Below are 17,251 nucleotides of genomic sequence, written 5' to 3' on the forward strand. Positions count from 1 at the left end.
AAAAAAACTAGAAAGGCCAATATTTGCTTTGGAGCAAATACAGCGATGGGTTCACCACATTTTACGACATGGCAGGGAAAGAATGGGAAACACAAGGGAAAACAATGATTTACATTGATATAACTATAATATGAAGTAAAATACAACTAAAACAACAGTTGGATAGCTATTCCCTACTTTATTGGTTAGGATTTTTAATTGCATAATGCAAACTGTTGATTTTCAAATAAAAAAAAAACGTCCATGCCCGGCATTCCAATGCTGGAGCAGGAAAGCTTGAAATACCTACCAAAACACTTGAATACAGACATACTGTCAGTATGGAAATGCTTCTGTGCAGGTGTTAATCAAGTTAAATCCCAACAGCCAATCAGCAAGAAATGCTCTGTGCAGGTGGAAATGCTCTGTGCAGGAGTTGATCAAGTTAAATCCCAACAGCCAATCAGCAAGAAGTATAGAGGAAAGCTGCATGCCTATTGGTTGATGCCCTGCATTCCATTGTGATGACTCATGCCCAAACATGGTAAACAAGGCAGACTAACACAGTAATACATTTGCTATAACACAGCCAAAAAACTCAAATAAAACCATTCTAAAAGCCTGTATCACAATAATTTAAAAAACGCCTAGGGGTATTTGCCCACTGTACCTCCATACCAAATTTCAGGACCTTAGGCCCTAAAATGAAGAAGCTGAATCCATTTAAAGATATGGCAGGAGGAGGAGGAGAAGGAGAAGAAACATCAGAAAAAGCAATATGGTTTCACCACACCACTTCGTGGTGTGGTGAACCCATAAAAAGTTGTTTTCATTATGAAATCTACGTGGTTTTGAAGGTTAAACAAATGGCACAGAATATGGTTTGGTGAATAATCTAGTCTAAGTTCATTTCTTTACAATTTCGTCTTTTTCGTTTGATTTTGGCATTCTACGACATTGGTATAGTTTTTATTTTTTGTGACTTACGGCATATTTTTGCTCATTTTGCTACCGTTTTGTACGATTTACATTATGGTTTAAAACTTTTTTTTTTTTTTTGGAAACGGCCGAAAATTCATGCGCGCGCGGATGTCATCCATATAATCAAATCAACATGGCCTAAGTAATTGCTGAGATGAGGCCCCCAAGAACGCATGAATATCCCGAAGCAAAGATGATATCAGAGAACAATTGCCATGCTAACATTTACCGTAACATCCCATGATCCACCAACCCTCTCGACAAGTAAAATGGTCCGTCCCTTTAAACCGGTCCTGTTTAGTAGTAGCATAACGTTACCGGAGGGTAAACTTCTTTACATATTGGTAACAGAGGTCAGGCCGTCAGAAGTGCCAAAGTCCAGGGCAATGTATTCATCTCAAACAGGATGGTTTTGCATCGGATCCGTCCAGGAAGCCTGCTGTTGTCCAGAAGTAGGGTGCTGTGGACAAAACATGACGGTGAGACAAGAACTTGGCATATTTTAGGCTGCCGGGACAACTTACTAGTATTTCCTTCAGTTTCCTTCTGACGAGGCGAATTATAATTAACGTGAAGTAAACAAGTAACGTTACTGAAGTAGTCAGACTAATGATGAGGTTTATACTTGATCCCTGGGGACGAACAGTGCTATTGACCCAGTGTAAACGTAACAGGTTGTTGTTGTGCGTTGTAAAACCGCGTAATTTGAGAACCCGTGTTGGTAAACCGACCAGTAGGCGGTCGATAGGGGGACGAGGCCTGGCCAGAGGTGGGCGTGACCATATAAGTAATTGCACAGTGTCAGTGTGTCCATGCTGTGTCTGATCCTCGATCCTCAAAAGCACAAAAAAGGATTTGTGAAACGATGGGCAACAAGAGAAATGCTGTCATTAAAATACATGACAGCACTTCTGGGAAAGATCAGAAATACAGGTCACGCGTCAGTGTGCGCTATTGTATACAAAGTGGAAATATTTTTGGTAACGCCCCAGGGGCGAAGCATAATGCCCTGGTGTGGCTGAAAATCAAGCAATAGGTGTGTGGTTCATGTATGCATATGTAGTTGTGTGCAATAAACAAATTCAGTCAAATTCAACTAGCCTGGGTACCATCCTACTTGTATAACGGGGCTCCCACACTCGCTTCCCTAAGAAGTAGTCTGGAAATGGTTACATCTGAACCGGCTGGCTCGGTCAGATTTTGCCCCGAGTGTGCTGATTGGTCCCTTTTGTCTTGTTCATTAGCCTAACGTCCTTCTCAGTATGTGGTGATGCTTATCTCCTGCCTGCCCAGCAGGTATCACTGACCAAGGAAGGAGTTGCTTATTTATCTTGGACGGAGTGGAGTAGCCCTTGAGAGGCACTGTTGTCATGATTTTGCTAACATTTGAAGTTAAACAAAGCCACAAAGAACATCTTGCTTAAAGAAAACTACAAGAAATGGTTGTACTCGAGGTAAATTTGAGGCTGTACTTGTCACACATCAGCAGAAACTTTTTTTACCCTTACCAAAACAGCACATGGCCACATGGACTTTTGTACTGATGGGTCATCTAGTGGAAGAGGCTCCGCCCAGCCCTCCCCATGTGGCCTACCTCATTATGTGACATCATCACCAAACCAAATAGATCTAACCGTTTCCAGACTACTTCTTAGGGAAGCAAGTAGGATGGTACCAAGGCTAAAATTCAACTGCATCAATAACAAAAGTTGACAAAAGTTGACTGTTTTTTGTGCCTATCTTATATGAACACATGAACACTATTGTTAGTAAATAAAAATTTAGCCCAATTAATGTAACGTTACATATATGAAATGAAGAACTTTATTGCATGACAATGTACATGGTACAACAATGTATGTCAGATGTTCTAACTGATACTTAGTTTGCATAAATGGATGTAATTGATGTAGACTGTCTGTGACAAAAGAAATCTCTACTACATTTTTGTACAGTGAAATATGTGAGGACAACATCTAGCTGCCGTGAACTCAGCTCAGCAAGTGTACAGCTGCCGTCTGAGGCACGGGTCGTGATCGCTGGTGGAGGGGTCATCGGCTGCTCGGTGGCGTATCATCTGGCCAAGTCTGGCTGGACTGACGTGGTGCTGCTGGAACAGGGGAGGTAACAGAGTTCTTCAAGCATTTAAAATGTCCTAATAGTCATATCTACTGGCCAATAAATTACAGATCTCATCAGAGAGACCAAAATCCTTAAAATGTAAGCAACAGAATTCTATTGTATGTTTTGTGACAACAAATTTTTTCTTACAGCTTGGGATGTGGCACAACATGGCATTCAGCAGGGTTGGTGGGTCAGATGCGTGCGAATACCCTCCACACCAACATATGTCAGTACAGCACACAGCTTTATGCCACTCTGGAAGAGGAAACAGGCCTAGGCACTGGTCAGTGGTATTACTATTACACACACTCCTCAATGACATCAAATTCACCTAATTCACTAAACCCTGCTAGATCATCAGTAGTTTTTTTGCTTGCCAACTCTGTCAGGACCAATATAGGACAGTATTATTGATCTACAATACCTTTAAACCTAGGAATAGGAAATGTGAATAGCTAATATCACAGCAAATCTGCATGACTGCTGTACATGTGTTTCTGCATCCTTGTAGGCTGGCGACAGTGTGGCTCCATGTCCCTGGCCAGGACAACAGACCGCATGATTTACCTCAGGAGAACTGCTGCTGCTGCAAGGTAATAAAACCTAATGTCAACACCTGGGCTGTAATGTCAGCTCTAAGAGAAATAAATCTGACTTTAAAAAAATAACCATCGAATCTGATTACATCACAAAGTAGAAAACAATTACTGGGAGATGATGGTTGGACACTTTGGATTGGTTATTAGACACTTTTTAGACATGTTAGACACTAAAAGTCCCTGAAGTGCATTTGTAATATGATTTGATTTATTGTACTGTATAGTAAGTTATACAGCCAGGACTTCCCATCTAGCCAGAGGATATCATAAAGTGGAGATCACAAACTTAAGACTTTTCCTTAACTCCAGAGCAGAAGGTGTCCAGTGTGAGATGATCAGCGCTAATGACGTAGCTGCTCAGGTTCCCCTGCTGAGGGTGGATGACCTGAAGGGTGCCCTGTGGATTCCCGGGGACGGGATGGCAACACCTTCTGATGTGATGCAATCTCTGGCAAAGGGAGCAACGTTACAAGGTGGGCTTCTAATGTTGGCAGTTCAGGCTTCTGGGGTTGAAGGGGATCGAAAGTCTCAAAGAAGTCAAATATTGCTAGTTGTAAATCACTACTGTAACTGTAGAAACACCTCTTCTGGCCATTTGGACCAAGTTTCTTACAGTGAGTTACAATGGGCCACTTAAAAATATTATGCAAGGATAAAAGATATTTAATAATTATGCGGGAAATTTAAACTGTAATTTCCAACACAAGAATGCTCGACTGTACAAGGCCAGTCTTTGGCAAGGAATGAGCAATCAATCTACTTCCTGCATGATGAAGTCTACCAACACAGATGAACTTTCAAGATTTAATGATTGCTTCAGTGACAATCCATCTATTTGGGGACATGAGAACACCATGTAGTTATCCCATGATTCCTTACAATCCAGGGGTGCAGATTCACCAGCAGGTTGCCGTGGAAACCGTCCTGACAGACGCCGGCAGGGTGGCGGGGGTCCGAACCAACCGGGGTGACATCAGATGTGAATACTTAGTCAACTGTGCTGGACAGGTGGGTTGTGACTAGGACGAGATATTACAGTTTTCCTGGCTGAACATTATGAGACCAGCATTTTGGATCTGGCTGCAGCTGGCAGTACATTTGTACATGCTTGTACAGGGTCAGTTTGTAGAGCAAGCAGTAGCCTTTATTCATTTATATTGTACTAGTATTTGCTAGGTAAATGATACACTGAGCCAAATATAGTGTACCAGAGAGTAGGATCTGTAGATGTACATGTAATTAAAACTTTAGTCTTCAGAACTGTGCGATTGTTCTTCTTATCCATTGCAGTGGGCGTGGCAGCTGGGTCAACTGTCCAGTCCAACTGTTCGAGTACCGCTGCATTCCTGTGAACACTTCTATGTCGTGACGAAACCTTTCCCTGGTGTGACCAAGAACCAGCCAGGTACTGATCCCAGAATTTTACTTTTCTCTTTATAAATCTCATCTAGACTGGTTGATGTATATCATAATGTCCATTTTGCATGTGCGTGGCTTTAGATGGTACAATGTAGTATGCACACATTTGTTTCAAGTATCCTGTACTCCGTCCAGTTATCAGGGACCCTGATGGCATGCACTACACACGTGAGTGGAGTGGAGGTGTCATGGTAGGAGGTTTTGAAATGAATCCCAGACCGATCTTCACAGAGGGTATCCCACCAAAGTTTGAGTTCCAACTGTTAGAGGAAGACTGGGACCACTTCAGTAAGTCAGATACTTTTTATTCCTTGCTAATGAGTTCTGACACAATAGGTGAATCTCAATAGATTACAATGTGATTTAAGTTCAGGTAGATTCTAGAATGTCTTGCTTCCAAGATCCCAAGACCTGGCATTTAGAATCACTCACAAAGACCAAATCTTGTTCCACTCAGTGCCCATCATGGAGCAGGCCATACACCGAATGCCAGCCATCAAGGATGCAGAGATCAGACAATTTCTAAACGGGCCAGAGAGCTTCACCCCTGATATGGCACCTATAATGGGGGAAGCACCAGAGGTGGGTCACAGTGACTATTTATCAGCCAAGGATGGGTGATGTTAAGTACAGTAGGGGGGTGCACAACATAGGAGGAATGCTTTTTCCTGCAGTAAATGTCTTACTAAATGTACCACTTATGAAACTGATGTTGCAGCTGCCAGGCTACTTTGTAGCTGCCGGGATGAACTCAGGAGGAATCGCCAGTGCAGGTGGTGTGGGGAAGGTCATGGCTGAATGGATCATCTCAGGGGACCCTCCTGCTGGCACCTGGCCGGTCGACATCCGCAGGTTTGGAGAGATGCACAACAACAGGAGATACCTCAGGGAAAGAATGAAGGAGATTTTACGTGAGTTATTTTTCTTTATATGTACCCCAATACTAAGCTCATATTTCCCCATTGATATCTGTATTACTGTAGATCTGTATTAAAAGTTGTGTCTTTTCAAAGTCGTCTTAATTTCTTGTGATTTCATTGTTTACAATAGTCATTGTTCAACCCTGCATGCCTGCATGCATGTACCTAAGAACACTGTTTAAACCTTTAGAACAAACTAAGGTATTGTGATAAGGAATCCCACTCTACAACATTCTTAGGGAGGAATGAAGTGTTTAGCATTTAGATTTTTGGTTAATAATTGAAAAACCTGCATTCGTGGCCGACAGCGATGCACTACCAACAAACCTACCCAAAGCAAGAGTTCCGGACAGCCCGAAGGGTTCTGATGTCACCTCTGCACCCTCTCCTGGAGAGGGCAGGGGCTGTGTTTGGGGAGACCATGGGATATGAGAGACCCAACTGGTTCTCTAGGCCAGACTCAGGTACTTATCTACAGCATATGTTTACCCATTCTTGCCTGTGGGAAATTCCTGACACACGTTTTAACTGCCTACAGGTTAATTCTGTGCCCCTTTTATACTGGTAGCTTTTTGGTCTGTATTGTATGACTACAATGTAGGACTGTGAAGAACTTTCATATTGTGATCACCCCTTCTACATTAATGTGTCCAATTTTATGTTTCAGATGACTTCATGGAGTTGAACAAGCCGACAAAAGGGACGTTTGGGAAGCCGTCCTGGTTTGAAGCTGTGCGAAGGGAGTACTTTGTGTGCTGTGAAAATGTTGGAATCGTTGACATGTCTTCACTTACTAAATTTGAAGTACAGGTCAGTTGAAGGATACCATATGTTGATAGCATAGATTGTGCTTTATAAATGGTTCATTCATGCAATATTTGAAGTCAGATTAAACATAACAAAGATCACAGCAAGAAGTCAATGTGGATTTCTTTTGTGCAGTCCGCAGGTGATGAGGTGGTGACGTACCTACAGAGGCTGTGCTGTAATGAGGTGGATGTTCCGGTGGGGACAGTGCTGCATACCGGCATGCTCAACCACTATGGAGGCTACGAGAATGACTGCAGGATAGCTCGACTCGCCAACAATCAGTAAGAACATCCCAATATAACAAAAAAACAAATTAATGTTTACTGCTCTTTTGTTGGAGATAAGTTCCAGCTTGTAAATGTATTTTCGGCATCCACTTTTGTTGCCAAAGCAGGCTTGACCTTTTTATTTGCAGCTACGTCATAATGTCCCCACCCAATCAGATGGTGCGGAGCTGGGCGTGGCTAAACCGCCATCTCCCTAGCGATGGATCTGTACGGATCATGGACGTGACGCGAAGTTACGCTGCTTTCAACGTTCTTGGTCCCAGGACGAGGGAGCTGATGGCTAGTCTGACTGATGTGGTCACCATGAGCAGCCATAACTTCCCATCAAATGTCTGCAGGGTGAGCTGCCATGCAAATCAAACCGTATAACTACATGTATGATCATGTCAGTCTCATCAAATTTAATTTTGTTTGTAGGAGAGAAACATAGTAAATATCTAACACAAAGTAGGAGGCTGCAATCTTTAAAGATTTTGCACAATAGTAGTGGCAGCATTTGAATCATCCATTGATTGGATAATTGAGAAGTGCTGGAAGTTCACCAGCATGAAGATCACAAAGTTCAGGTAAACTGCAGTATTGTTGTACTACACGTAAGGCTTTAACTGTGTGTGGCTTTGTCACAGGAGCTGTGTATTGGTTTTGCCCCGCGTGTTCGTGTCATGACCATCAGTCATGTTGGAGAGCTTGGATGGATGTTGTACGTACCACTAGAGGTAAAATTAATGTTACATGTAACTTTCACAATGCTCACCTTACTAATATCAATCATGCAACCTGTTCCATTTTTTCAGTATACTACTAAAGCAGTTTTGGTAGTATTATAGAAAGCAGCAACAGTTACTGATGCAAGATTAAAGAGCTGCAATCTTTTCAGTTCAGTTCAATGTCCAAAGATGTGTTGATTGTATGCCGGTCAAAAACTAAATCAACGTATCTGATTTTACAGTATGCGCTACACCTCTATTTCTACATCATGAAGAGGGGCAGAGCATTTGGGATCCGTAATGTAGGCCACTATGCCATCACTCACCTGTGTTTGGAACATGGTATTCCTTCACTGGGACCTGACCTTCATCCATCTGTCACGCCATTTAAATGCCATCAGGAGCAAAGTGTCAAATTAGACAAGGTAGGATATGCATGCATGTTGTTATGTATGTCCTAATGCACCATCACTGATTTGGATACTTACATGATTCAAAATTGGATGTTGTAAAGCAAGTGAAGAGTGTAGACGGTTATATCTGTCCTTTTGGGTGGAACAAACATTTTTACCTTATTATGACCAAAAACGAACTTTCACTTGAGTAAAACATGGCACAATTGCTGTTTTGTACAACAGAGCAACTTTCTATACCATTCATTTTCATAACTGCAGGACTTCATTGGTCGATCTGCCCTGCTCAAACAGAAGCAGGAGGGAGTGAGGCAGAAATTTGTCATGTTCCTATTGGACAATCATGACCTGGAGAATGACCTTTGGCCTTGGGGAGGGGAGCCAATCTGGGAGGGTGGAAGGGTCGTTGGCAGGACGACGTCAGCAGGCTATGGATACACTCTGAAGAAACAGGTTTGCTTTCAGTTGCCCAATAAAACTTCTATCAATTTAGAATTGACTTTTTACTTTGAATTTTCTACAAACCTTTGGGCTTCTCCCTAAACAATCAAAACTATGGCTGCTTCTGGCAGCTGTCACAGTTGTGCTAAATGTGAGTAAAATGGTTTGTGTTGTTCCACAGATCTGCCTTGGTTTTGTGCATGACCAAGATGCCATGAAGGAAGAGGGGAGGGTAGTCACTGATGACTTCATAACAAAGAACAAGTTTGAGGTTGAGATTGCTGGGAAACGTTTCTCTGCCACAGCCTCATTGATATCAGATCACTTGAAACTTTGAAAGACCTGTCCTCAGGACTGAACACCATCTACACAATCCAGGAGACCTGTCCTTGGTGCTGAACACCATCTACACAATCCAGGAGACCTGTCCTTGGTGCTGAACACCATCTACACAATCCAGGAGACCTGTCCTTGGTGCTGAACACCATCTACACAATCCAGGAGACCTTTCCTTGGTGCTGATCACCATCTACACAATCCAGGAGACCTTTCCTTGGTGCTGAACACCATCTACACAATCCAGGAGAGCTGTCCTTGGTGCTTAACACCATCTACACAATCCAGGAGAGCTGTCCTTGGTGCTGAACACAATCCAGGATACCTGTCCTTGGTGCTGAAAACAATCTGGGAGACCTTCCTTGGTACTGAACACTATCTACACAACCCAGGACACCTGTCCTTGGTACTGAACACAATTTAGGATACCTGTCCTTGGTGCTGAACACCATCCATTTAGGCTCGTTGACTTGTCCTTGGCTCTGAACTGTATATCAATGCAAAGCATGTGAAATGTTGTTAAAAAATTGTCCATCATTGTGTCAAAAGAACTAAAAAGCTGTAAATCATGCAAACAGGCACTAGATAGAATGCAGTACTGATTATGATTTTAAATAAAAAAGATAGCAGTCAAAAATCATTGAGAAGTTCCAGATCTGCTGAGAAATATGTCTTTAGAAATAATAGCTACCACGGAATTTTGACTACAATACAGTAATCTTTTCATTTATAGAGTTAACAAACATAAGCTGTACTCTGCAACTTTGTAAAGGCAGTTTATTGTTCAAAGAAATAGATACACCATGTACAGTTTGGGGCAGCGACACCAAAAATTGAAATACTGAACATACAGAATGAAATTATGTGCTAAATCACCACACTTCCTCTGAAGGAACATACTTACACATACTTGCTTTAAGCACATGTACTAAATAGGCAGGGCATGTGAAAAGAGACACTTGTTCAATGATTATGTAGGAAATGTTTGGTCCATTAGAAGTGTTAAGTATCCTGGTAGAGTTCACTAGCCTATGTTTCTATGTACAAAAACAGCTGATGAAAACTCAATCTCAAACCACCCAATGAGTCCCAGCTCATGGCTTGTTCATCAAGCTAGTTCTACCAGATTGTGTCCCAGCATGAAATACCCACACATACACATGTACTAATTGGAGATGTTGAACTTTTGCTGCCCTTAGTGTTTCTACTATTGCCTCCAGGCATAGCAATATTTGCGTCCAAGGGCCTGACAGATCTGATCGAGACAGGTGGCTATCACTATTTTGACAAAGTGCCAGCCATCTCTCTTGATCAGAGGTTTTTAATGGGTCCTAGCTAATGAAAGCCATGTCTGGAGGCAGTGGTATAAAGTACACTGGGTACAGGGTAAGTACAACATACCTTACATGTATATGTGTATCTGGTCCCTGCCATTAATAATCTATCTGTGCATCATGGCTGATAACATTTACGTACCCCAGTACCTCCCTTCAGAGGAAGTGTAGTGGCATCATTCAAAACAGCAGCAATGGAAACTCTTGACCTGACACTAAAGCAGTAAAGTGACAGCTCCCATCTACACTACATACAAAATTAAGCCTGTCATCTTCTTCACATACAATACAGCAGAGGATTCCAAATTAGGCACATACACTAGAAAAGTTGCTACTGAACTTCTGAAGTCCCTGTTTCAATACAGCCCCTGGGGAGGACAGATGTTACTAGATATCAGTCATCATCTTTTCTGGCAATATATGACATTTCCTATCAGCTGTATCATAACCAAAAACTTCTCTCAATATTATGAACATTTACAGTGTACTTGACGAGTATGCAATACCATTGAATATTATTTACTGATTAAAGAATCGACAAAACTTGAATAGCAGCTACACCTCTACAAACAATAATCTGAGTCTCTGCCTTCCCCAGGGACCATTATCCTACATGTACACCTGAACAGAGACTCCACAAATTGTTGACTGACATTCTCTACATCATCAAGGCAAAAAATCTCATCACAAGAAGAAAATAGTCTTTGAAGAAAGGATCCTGTACATATCTATCATATTTCTACATGCCCTCTACCAATCCCATCATCAGAGATTTACCTTATAGATGTTGACAGGAATACAAGCATGCTCAGCTCCATACACTTATAAGTATGACTAGGTTACCAATGCAAATTCTAAATCAAAATGCTGCACTCTCCTCAGTGGCTCATTTTACATTCACTCAAACGAGATTTACCATTAAAAAATCTGTAACTTTTGAAAAGCAAGCCTCTCACTTAAACAATTGTGACATGGAAATACTGATGAAATGGCATGAACTCAACAGTGACATGCACAGACATCTGCCCTACTTAATGCCAAAGCCAGTTTAGGTCTTGTGTATAATATGAACATACTTAGACACAAAATAACACAGCTGGACACATTCATGTCATTTCTTCCTGAATATAGCTTCAATGTCATACAATATGAGTTCCTTGGCAAGAGAATATATGTTATACAACATCCCCCCAGAACTGTATACATTTCTGTTTATTGTTTAAACCTCTTCACCATAATCAAACATTTCCAACCAAGAAGAAGGCAGCCTAAGGTCTGACATGGTTACACACAGCTTTTTGCTTTATCTCACTTAGTGACTGTGGCATTCTATCCAGAACTACACAGAAAAAGTGGTTCAAGTTTAAGATGTCCATAGCTGGATTGAATCAGGGGCAACATGGTTTTATGTTAAATGAGCAAGCTTTTTGCAAATCAGGTGCAGATTTTGGCCCTCCCCATAACAGATCAATTCCCAACAGGGAAATATCAATATTAATGCCAATGCATAGGATTCGAAGAACAAAGTGTCTACAATGTACGCAAAGTATCCATCTACAACTTAACCACGGCTAGAAAAAAGAACAAGCTACAAAATACTTTTACAAAAACAATCATATTCAGTCCAAGATAGAGAGTTGGACTGTTGTTCAAACATTCTATTTGTGGTTTTTGTGGTTTGCGTTTATGATGATGTCCATAAAACATCCTTTTGAACAATTTGGGACTGTTTCATAGTAACGACTATAATCAAATCTGAGCCTTAGCAACATGCGGTGGCAACTCAAAACACCTCATCATCATCATCTGTCGTCCCTGGTGGGCCGAGTAAGCCACTGCACTACTGTACTCCACAGCGATGTGTCAGCCAATACACCTAGAAGGTTTACAAGGCACGGTATCTAATCAAAACACAAGATACAGAGATTTTTGTGTTGGCTGATATGACTTGACTGATGCGTCAGCATTAGTCCTAAATCATTAAAAAAATCAAATTGGAATTTTGCATTAATTGCTTCATTGCCACAGTCAACAAAATTCCACATTTTACATTCAAAATTCATATTTCCTAATATTTGCCCTGTATGTCAGGAATAAAGCAGAGCCATTAATTAGTTTCCATTCTGAATGTTTTCTCAATTCTAAAATCATTCAAAATCATCACTACACTACAGAACAGGGCAAAGCACATACTTTTCCAGCATCCTACTGTGCAATATGCCACAGTAATTCACATTCAACTATTCATTGAGTATTTTGTAACCAGGTGAAGGCACTTCACCAAACTGAAATGACAGCAAAGCAGTTGTTACCATTATCTCAAAATATACACGCTATTGGAGAATCATAGAACAATCACATTAAGTATACATATTTACTGCATGTAGCAGGCAAAAGCCTCAAATTGGAGAAAAGCATTCTATGAATTTCAGTTTAACATATATTGTGTTCTTTCGAACAGTCCCAAAATAAGATTTCAAGGCAGAATTAGCATGACAGTGATCATGAAAACAGTTCTGTATGAAATTGGCACAGGCTGATCAAGAAAGCGGTTTTGTAAGAAATTGGCGTAGGCTGATAATGTGCTAAACAAGCAAATAAAGCCAAGAGCAAAAATCTCTTATTTGACCAGCAAGCTGTGTATGACACCAAGCGTAGCGTAGCTCAATACATGGAAACAACTACTGTAGTCTACAGTACAAAGAGTTGATGTTGATACATGGGAACAGGACAGGTTGAAAAATCACACTTCCCAACCAGTAACCCCTTCCCTACCATTAACATCTACAGTCTGTACATCAGTGATGAATGAATACCACTGCTGTATAGCTCTGGATCCATAGCTATCAGTCATATCTACTTTAAAGGCAGTAAGCAGTCAGTCCATTCTGTAGGATGGGAAAATACACAAACAGTACCCAATGTTTTAGATTGATAGCTAAGGAGCATGAGCTACACAACATGTTTCATGGCCACTTTGAGCCTTGTTTACTGCAGGGTGAAAGACTGGGGGCCAGTGCAGGACTAGCGCTACCGGTTCTTAAGTTCCGCTCGAACCCTTTTCGTCATTCTGCCTGTAAGCACTCCCAAACAGAGGATGATGAGGACTGCTCCACATATTACACCCACGAAATAATTTCTCGCTGGGGATGCCGACATCTGTACCATTAGCTCGTTAAAGGTCTCCGGAGGAGCAACCTTAAAAGAACAACACAGCAGTATTACAAATGAGTCACAATCCCAGGGAAATTTATGACATCAAAGAATATCATGTTGATAGTTATGTAGCAGCAAGCTAAACTATGGTACATGTTTCCTTCATGTAAATGGGAAATTTCTACACCTGCAAATTACACATTTGAAATCCTACCTTAGCAGCATATTCCCACATCTCCACCCTGCTCTTCAGCTTCTCCTCACAGTCTCGCTGGAGGTGCACAGTTCTGTCCTCTAGTGCCTCCAGCAGACAGGACATTTCTGTACAACACAACAGCAGGAGATTACAGGGCTTGAGGAAACTGCTGATCAAAATGAAAACGGAAGAAGTAGGATGGTAAGACAGAAAGAGAGAGGAAGAGAGGTACTCACGCCTGCCCTCCCCGGCCGGTATCCCTGCACAGTAGTGCTTGATGTCCAGTGCACAGGACTGGTGCAGTAGTGGATCGACATGGATGTCAGCCTTCCCTTCTTGTAGCAACCGTAACACTTGCTGTAAGACAACAAACAAGCCCAGTAACTACATGATACAATGTTGTGACTGGATAAGAATAAACAGCTTGGCTATCACAAGGAAATAGAGTTGTTATGGATTTTGCATTCTTGGTTTTCAGCTAATCAAGTCATTGAATGGTGCTGATGAATTTGAATTTTTTTACTACCTTTGGCATTTAACTAATAACAAAAGCTTTAAACCATAACACTACTCAATCAACATCATTAGTCAAGAACTTACCGTCTGGCACATTTTGCTGAATTTATTTTTCTCAGAGAACTTTTTCTTGAGACACTCCTCCACACTGCCAGTCTCAGGGTTTGTCATCTCCTCGCTGCACATTTTGGTCATCTAAACACGGAAGGAAAAATCAGTCATTCTTGTCTAAATTCTATATTTTTCTCTACAACTCGGGGGCAGTGCCTACATGTACGTCCTTCAAAAAAGTCATTTGTTCCAATGCTATAAGCCTTATCATATGGATGATAATTTTGCTGGTCACTTGGTTGGTCTACTGGGATGATGTGATTATCACCACTCTTATTTTCCCATAACATATCAACTTGATGAAACTATTCCTGCAGTATGAAGATCATATCCTCACGGAGTACTGGTAGTCCCCACCCCCCTCCCACCCAGCAGGTTTGAGCACATACCTCTTCCATACAGCCCTGTGCCAGCTGTGGGTCCATCCTGTAGTCGATGGCTGCCTCCCTCATCAGTTCTTTAATGTGGTCCTCACACTGTGGAGACAGCCGCTGCATGGAGGAACAGGGACAATTCAAACCTCATGGTTAACCTTCTCCCTGCTGAAGGCTGAATACACTCAATGTAAGTTAGTAGGGATATGGTTAATCTTCAATACAATCTTTAACGAGCTGGAAGTGTTATAGAAAAGCAATTTCCTATTTTGTTGTTACTCCTTATATCACAATGTGGTTCAACTGTGCTACACATTAGATTGTAATTAGCAGAAGTTATAACTTGTAGCTGACAATTTCCAGGGTAAAATGAAAATCAGAGCACTATCAGGAAACAATACGCACATTCTTGCCCACTTTGGCCTTGAGGCAGCCGATGACTTTGCCCTCCAGTTCTGTTGACCTTGCTTCAGCCAGGATGTCCCTGCAGAACTTAGGGACGTCTTTCTTGCACTTCTTCTGCAGCTCAACATCCAGCCTGTAGTCTTCGGCCTGCTCAATCTGTCTTTGTGTGATAGCTTTCCTACATCTGAAGGGAAAGAAGTGAAGACCATCAGATTTGATCTTCACTCTGTTATCACACTGGGATTATGTAAAGTCTTTATTTCCCATTTAACCTTCAGCATGCTAAGGCAGCTGTTTGGCACCAGATTTGTAAGGGTTACAGGGTTAGGCAGTGGGAAGAAGAATACATAATAATTTAGAGCATGGGCAATTTATTTACAATTTTTGGAGCTTAACTGTTTTTTTCTATTCTGGAATTTTCCAAATTCCTACTCAACAAATACAAAAGACGACTCAGTAATATTGTTTTCTTTCTTCCTTAGAACATGGCACACAAAGTCAAAATTTGTCAATCACATCTTGACACAGTCATTTTGTAGTTGTTACCTTTCATCCATGAACTCATTGTTCTTGTTTTTCCTGAGGCAGTGTAACACGTCCTTAGGGTCAGACTGGGGGCAGAACCGCTGGGGAGGACAAAACACCAACAGTTATCACTGTTATTCCCATTAAATGGCAAAAACACATATAGAGTTGAAGCACTTTCATGCTCTTTCTTTATATTTTCATACATGGAAGGGACTTGAATGAAACAGCTTGACTTGAGCTTTACCTTCACCATGGGTTTACAGTCCCTCATGAAGCCATAGTCCACACTGTTATCAGTCAGTTCCTCCCGCTCACGGTTAAACAGTTTGATATGACAGCCGTCGGACAGCTTCTTCTTGTGTCTCTTCAGACACTCCAGCATGCGAGCGTCCCCGGCCTGCTCCGTGTCACAGTGCTTCTTGATGTCATCGTGACACTCATGCATCAGTTTAGGGTCTAGACGCACATCCTCACCCTGCGAAGACCACAAAACATGTCACAATTGGATACTAAGTAGTTATCGTACAATCTCAAGCAAAATCCTACATTTCAACTCATTCCAATGTGCACAATAATGTTTCACAATGTCATGTTCACAGAATATAATCCTTTAGTACAGTACACTATCATTTCTGTCACTTCCTACTTAAGTTACATGTCATACTACAATAATTATTTGTGGTAATACATTTGTAAATGTACTGGTCCAACTGCTGGTTCCACAAACTCACTTATTATAGATCCAAGCCCTGGGAGGATAAAAGACCAACTAGAAAGGCCGACATTTGCTTGGGAGTAAATACAGCATATTTCAGTCCATCTCCCTCCCACGCAAAAGTGGACTATTCCAAACTTACCCCAGTTTAAAACTGGCAAAGGTTCTCTGGTAAATGAATTAAATACATTTGTAGTAGCTATATGAGAACAAAGATGCAACAACAAGTACTTTGAATCTCGAAAGCTTTACTAATCTTCAGCCGGCACGCCATCCCGAGAGTTCTATGCAGTTTTCTTTTCCTTCCGCGAGAGAAAGTAGTCCGTTCCAAGCGCGCGGGCGTTGACACGGCTCAAACGAAAGCTCACTACAGACGTGCGCAACCACGTATCCCCACAACTTTAAGTTATGTACAGTATTCAAGGTTTCCTTTTAGCTTGTATATACTTTTTAAACCGATGGTATACCTAAATCATGTCGATAATATGATTGGAAAAGGGGTAATTTTGGTACAAATTCTCCTCGTATTTTCACCTAGTTGCAGATTGCAAACCAACAGGACATCCAGCTCATGACAAGGAGGCACTCCTCTACTTTCTGGCGGTATATGACTTGCTGTATATTTTAATGACGCAATGGCTTTGCCCCGAAACCGCGCGAGGTCAGTCCCTCTGCAGCGCTCATTTTGGCCAAGAATAGAACGATTCGGTGGCGCGCGCGCGAGCGTGTTCGGCGGAGTGCCTGCCCGCACCAAAACGTTACGTCGGCTTTCTTACCTTCTCTGTCTTTGTCATGTACTTTAAATAAACCATTGTTTTAATCATCTACGTCACTTGCACTCATCAAAACCAACAACGAAGGGGCAAAGTCTACCGGTCGATTTGGATTTTCTTGGAAGTT

General features: G+C 41.6%; 2 protein-coding genes across 2 annotated transcripts in view; one reads left to right on the forward strand and one right to left on the reverse strand.

Annotated features, from left to right (window-relative positions):
* LOC109473702 (pyruvate dehydrogenase phosphatase regulatory subunit, mitochondrial-like) overlaps window positions 1-9,395 on the forward strand; it is a 13,128-nt gene extending 3,733 nt beyond the window's left edge. Inside the window, exons 9-18 of the mRNA XM_019773668.1 lie at window positions 5,560-5,684; window positions 5,821-6,013; window positions 6,331-6,486; window positions 6,690-6,832; window positions 6,965-7,113; window positions 7,248-7,458; window positions 7,746-7,835; window positions 8,069-8,251; window positions 8,501-8,692; window positions 8,862-9,395. Coding sequence (XP_019629227.1) covers window positions 5,560-5,684; window positions 5,821-6,013; window positions 6,331-6,486; window positions 6,690-6,832; window positions 6,965-7,113; window positions 7,248-7,458; window positions 7,746-7,835; window positions 8,069-8,251; window positions 8,501-8,692; window positions 8,862-9,017 — 1,598 coding nt within the window. The 3' untranslated portion in view covers window positions 9,018-9,395. The remainder of the gene's footprint in view (window positions 1-5,559; window positions 5,685-5,820; window positions 6,014-6,330; window positions 6,487-6,689; window positions 6,833-6,964; window positions 7,114-7,247; window positions 7,459-7,745; window positions 7,836-8,068; window positions 8,252-8,500; window positions 8,693-8,861) is intronic.
* Window positions 9,396-9,768: 373 nt separating this feature from the next.
* The window catches only part of LOC109473324 (Golgi apparatus protein 1-like), a 61,561-nt gene continuing 54,078 nt past the window's right edge, over window positions 9,769-17,251 (reverse strand). The window contains exons 42-49 of the mRNA XM_019773194.1: window positions 15,881-16,111; window positions 15,655-15,734; window positions 15,109-15,292; window positions 14,719-14,820; window positions 14,303-14,413; window positions 13,939-14,059; window positions 13,721-13,827; window positions 9,769-13,548 (exon numbers count right to left, since the gene is read on the reverse strand). Of these exons, the coding sequence (XP_019628753.1) occupies window positions 13,381-13,548; window positions 13,721-13,827; window positions 13,939-14,059; window positions 14,303-14,413; window positions 14,719-14,820; window positions 15,109-15,292; window positions 15,655-15,734; window positions 15,881-16,111 (1,104 nt within the window). The 3' untranslated portion in view covers window positions 9,769-13,380. The remainder of the gene's footprint in view (window positions 13,549-13,720; window positions 13,828-13,938; window positions 14,060-14,302; window positions 14,414-14,718; window positions 14,821-15,108; window positions 15,293-15,654; window positions 15,735-15,880; window positions 16,112-17,251) is intronic.

Source organism: Branchiostoma belcheri, unplaced genomic scaffold (genome assembly GCF_001625305.1).
Source record: "Branchiostoma belcheri isolate BF01 breed outbred unplaced genomic scaffold, Haploidv18h27 scaffold3, whole genome shotgun sequence".
In the NCBI taxonomy this organism is placed as follows: domain Eukaryota; kingdom Metazoa; phylum Chordata; class Leptocardii; order Amphioxiformes; family Branchiostomatidae; genus Branchiostoma; species Branchiostoma belcheri.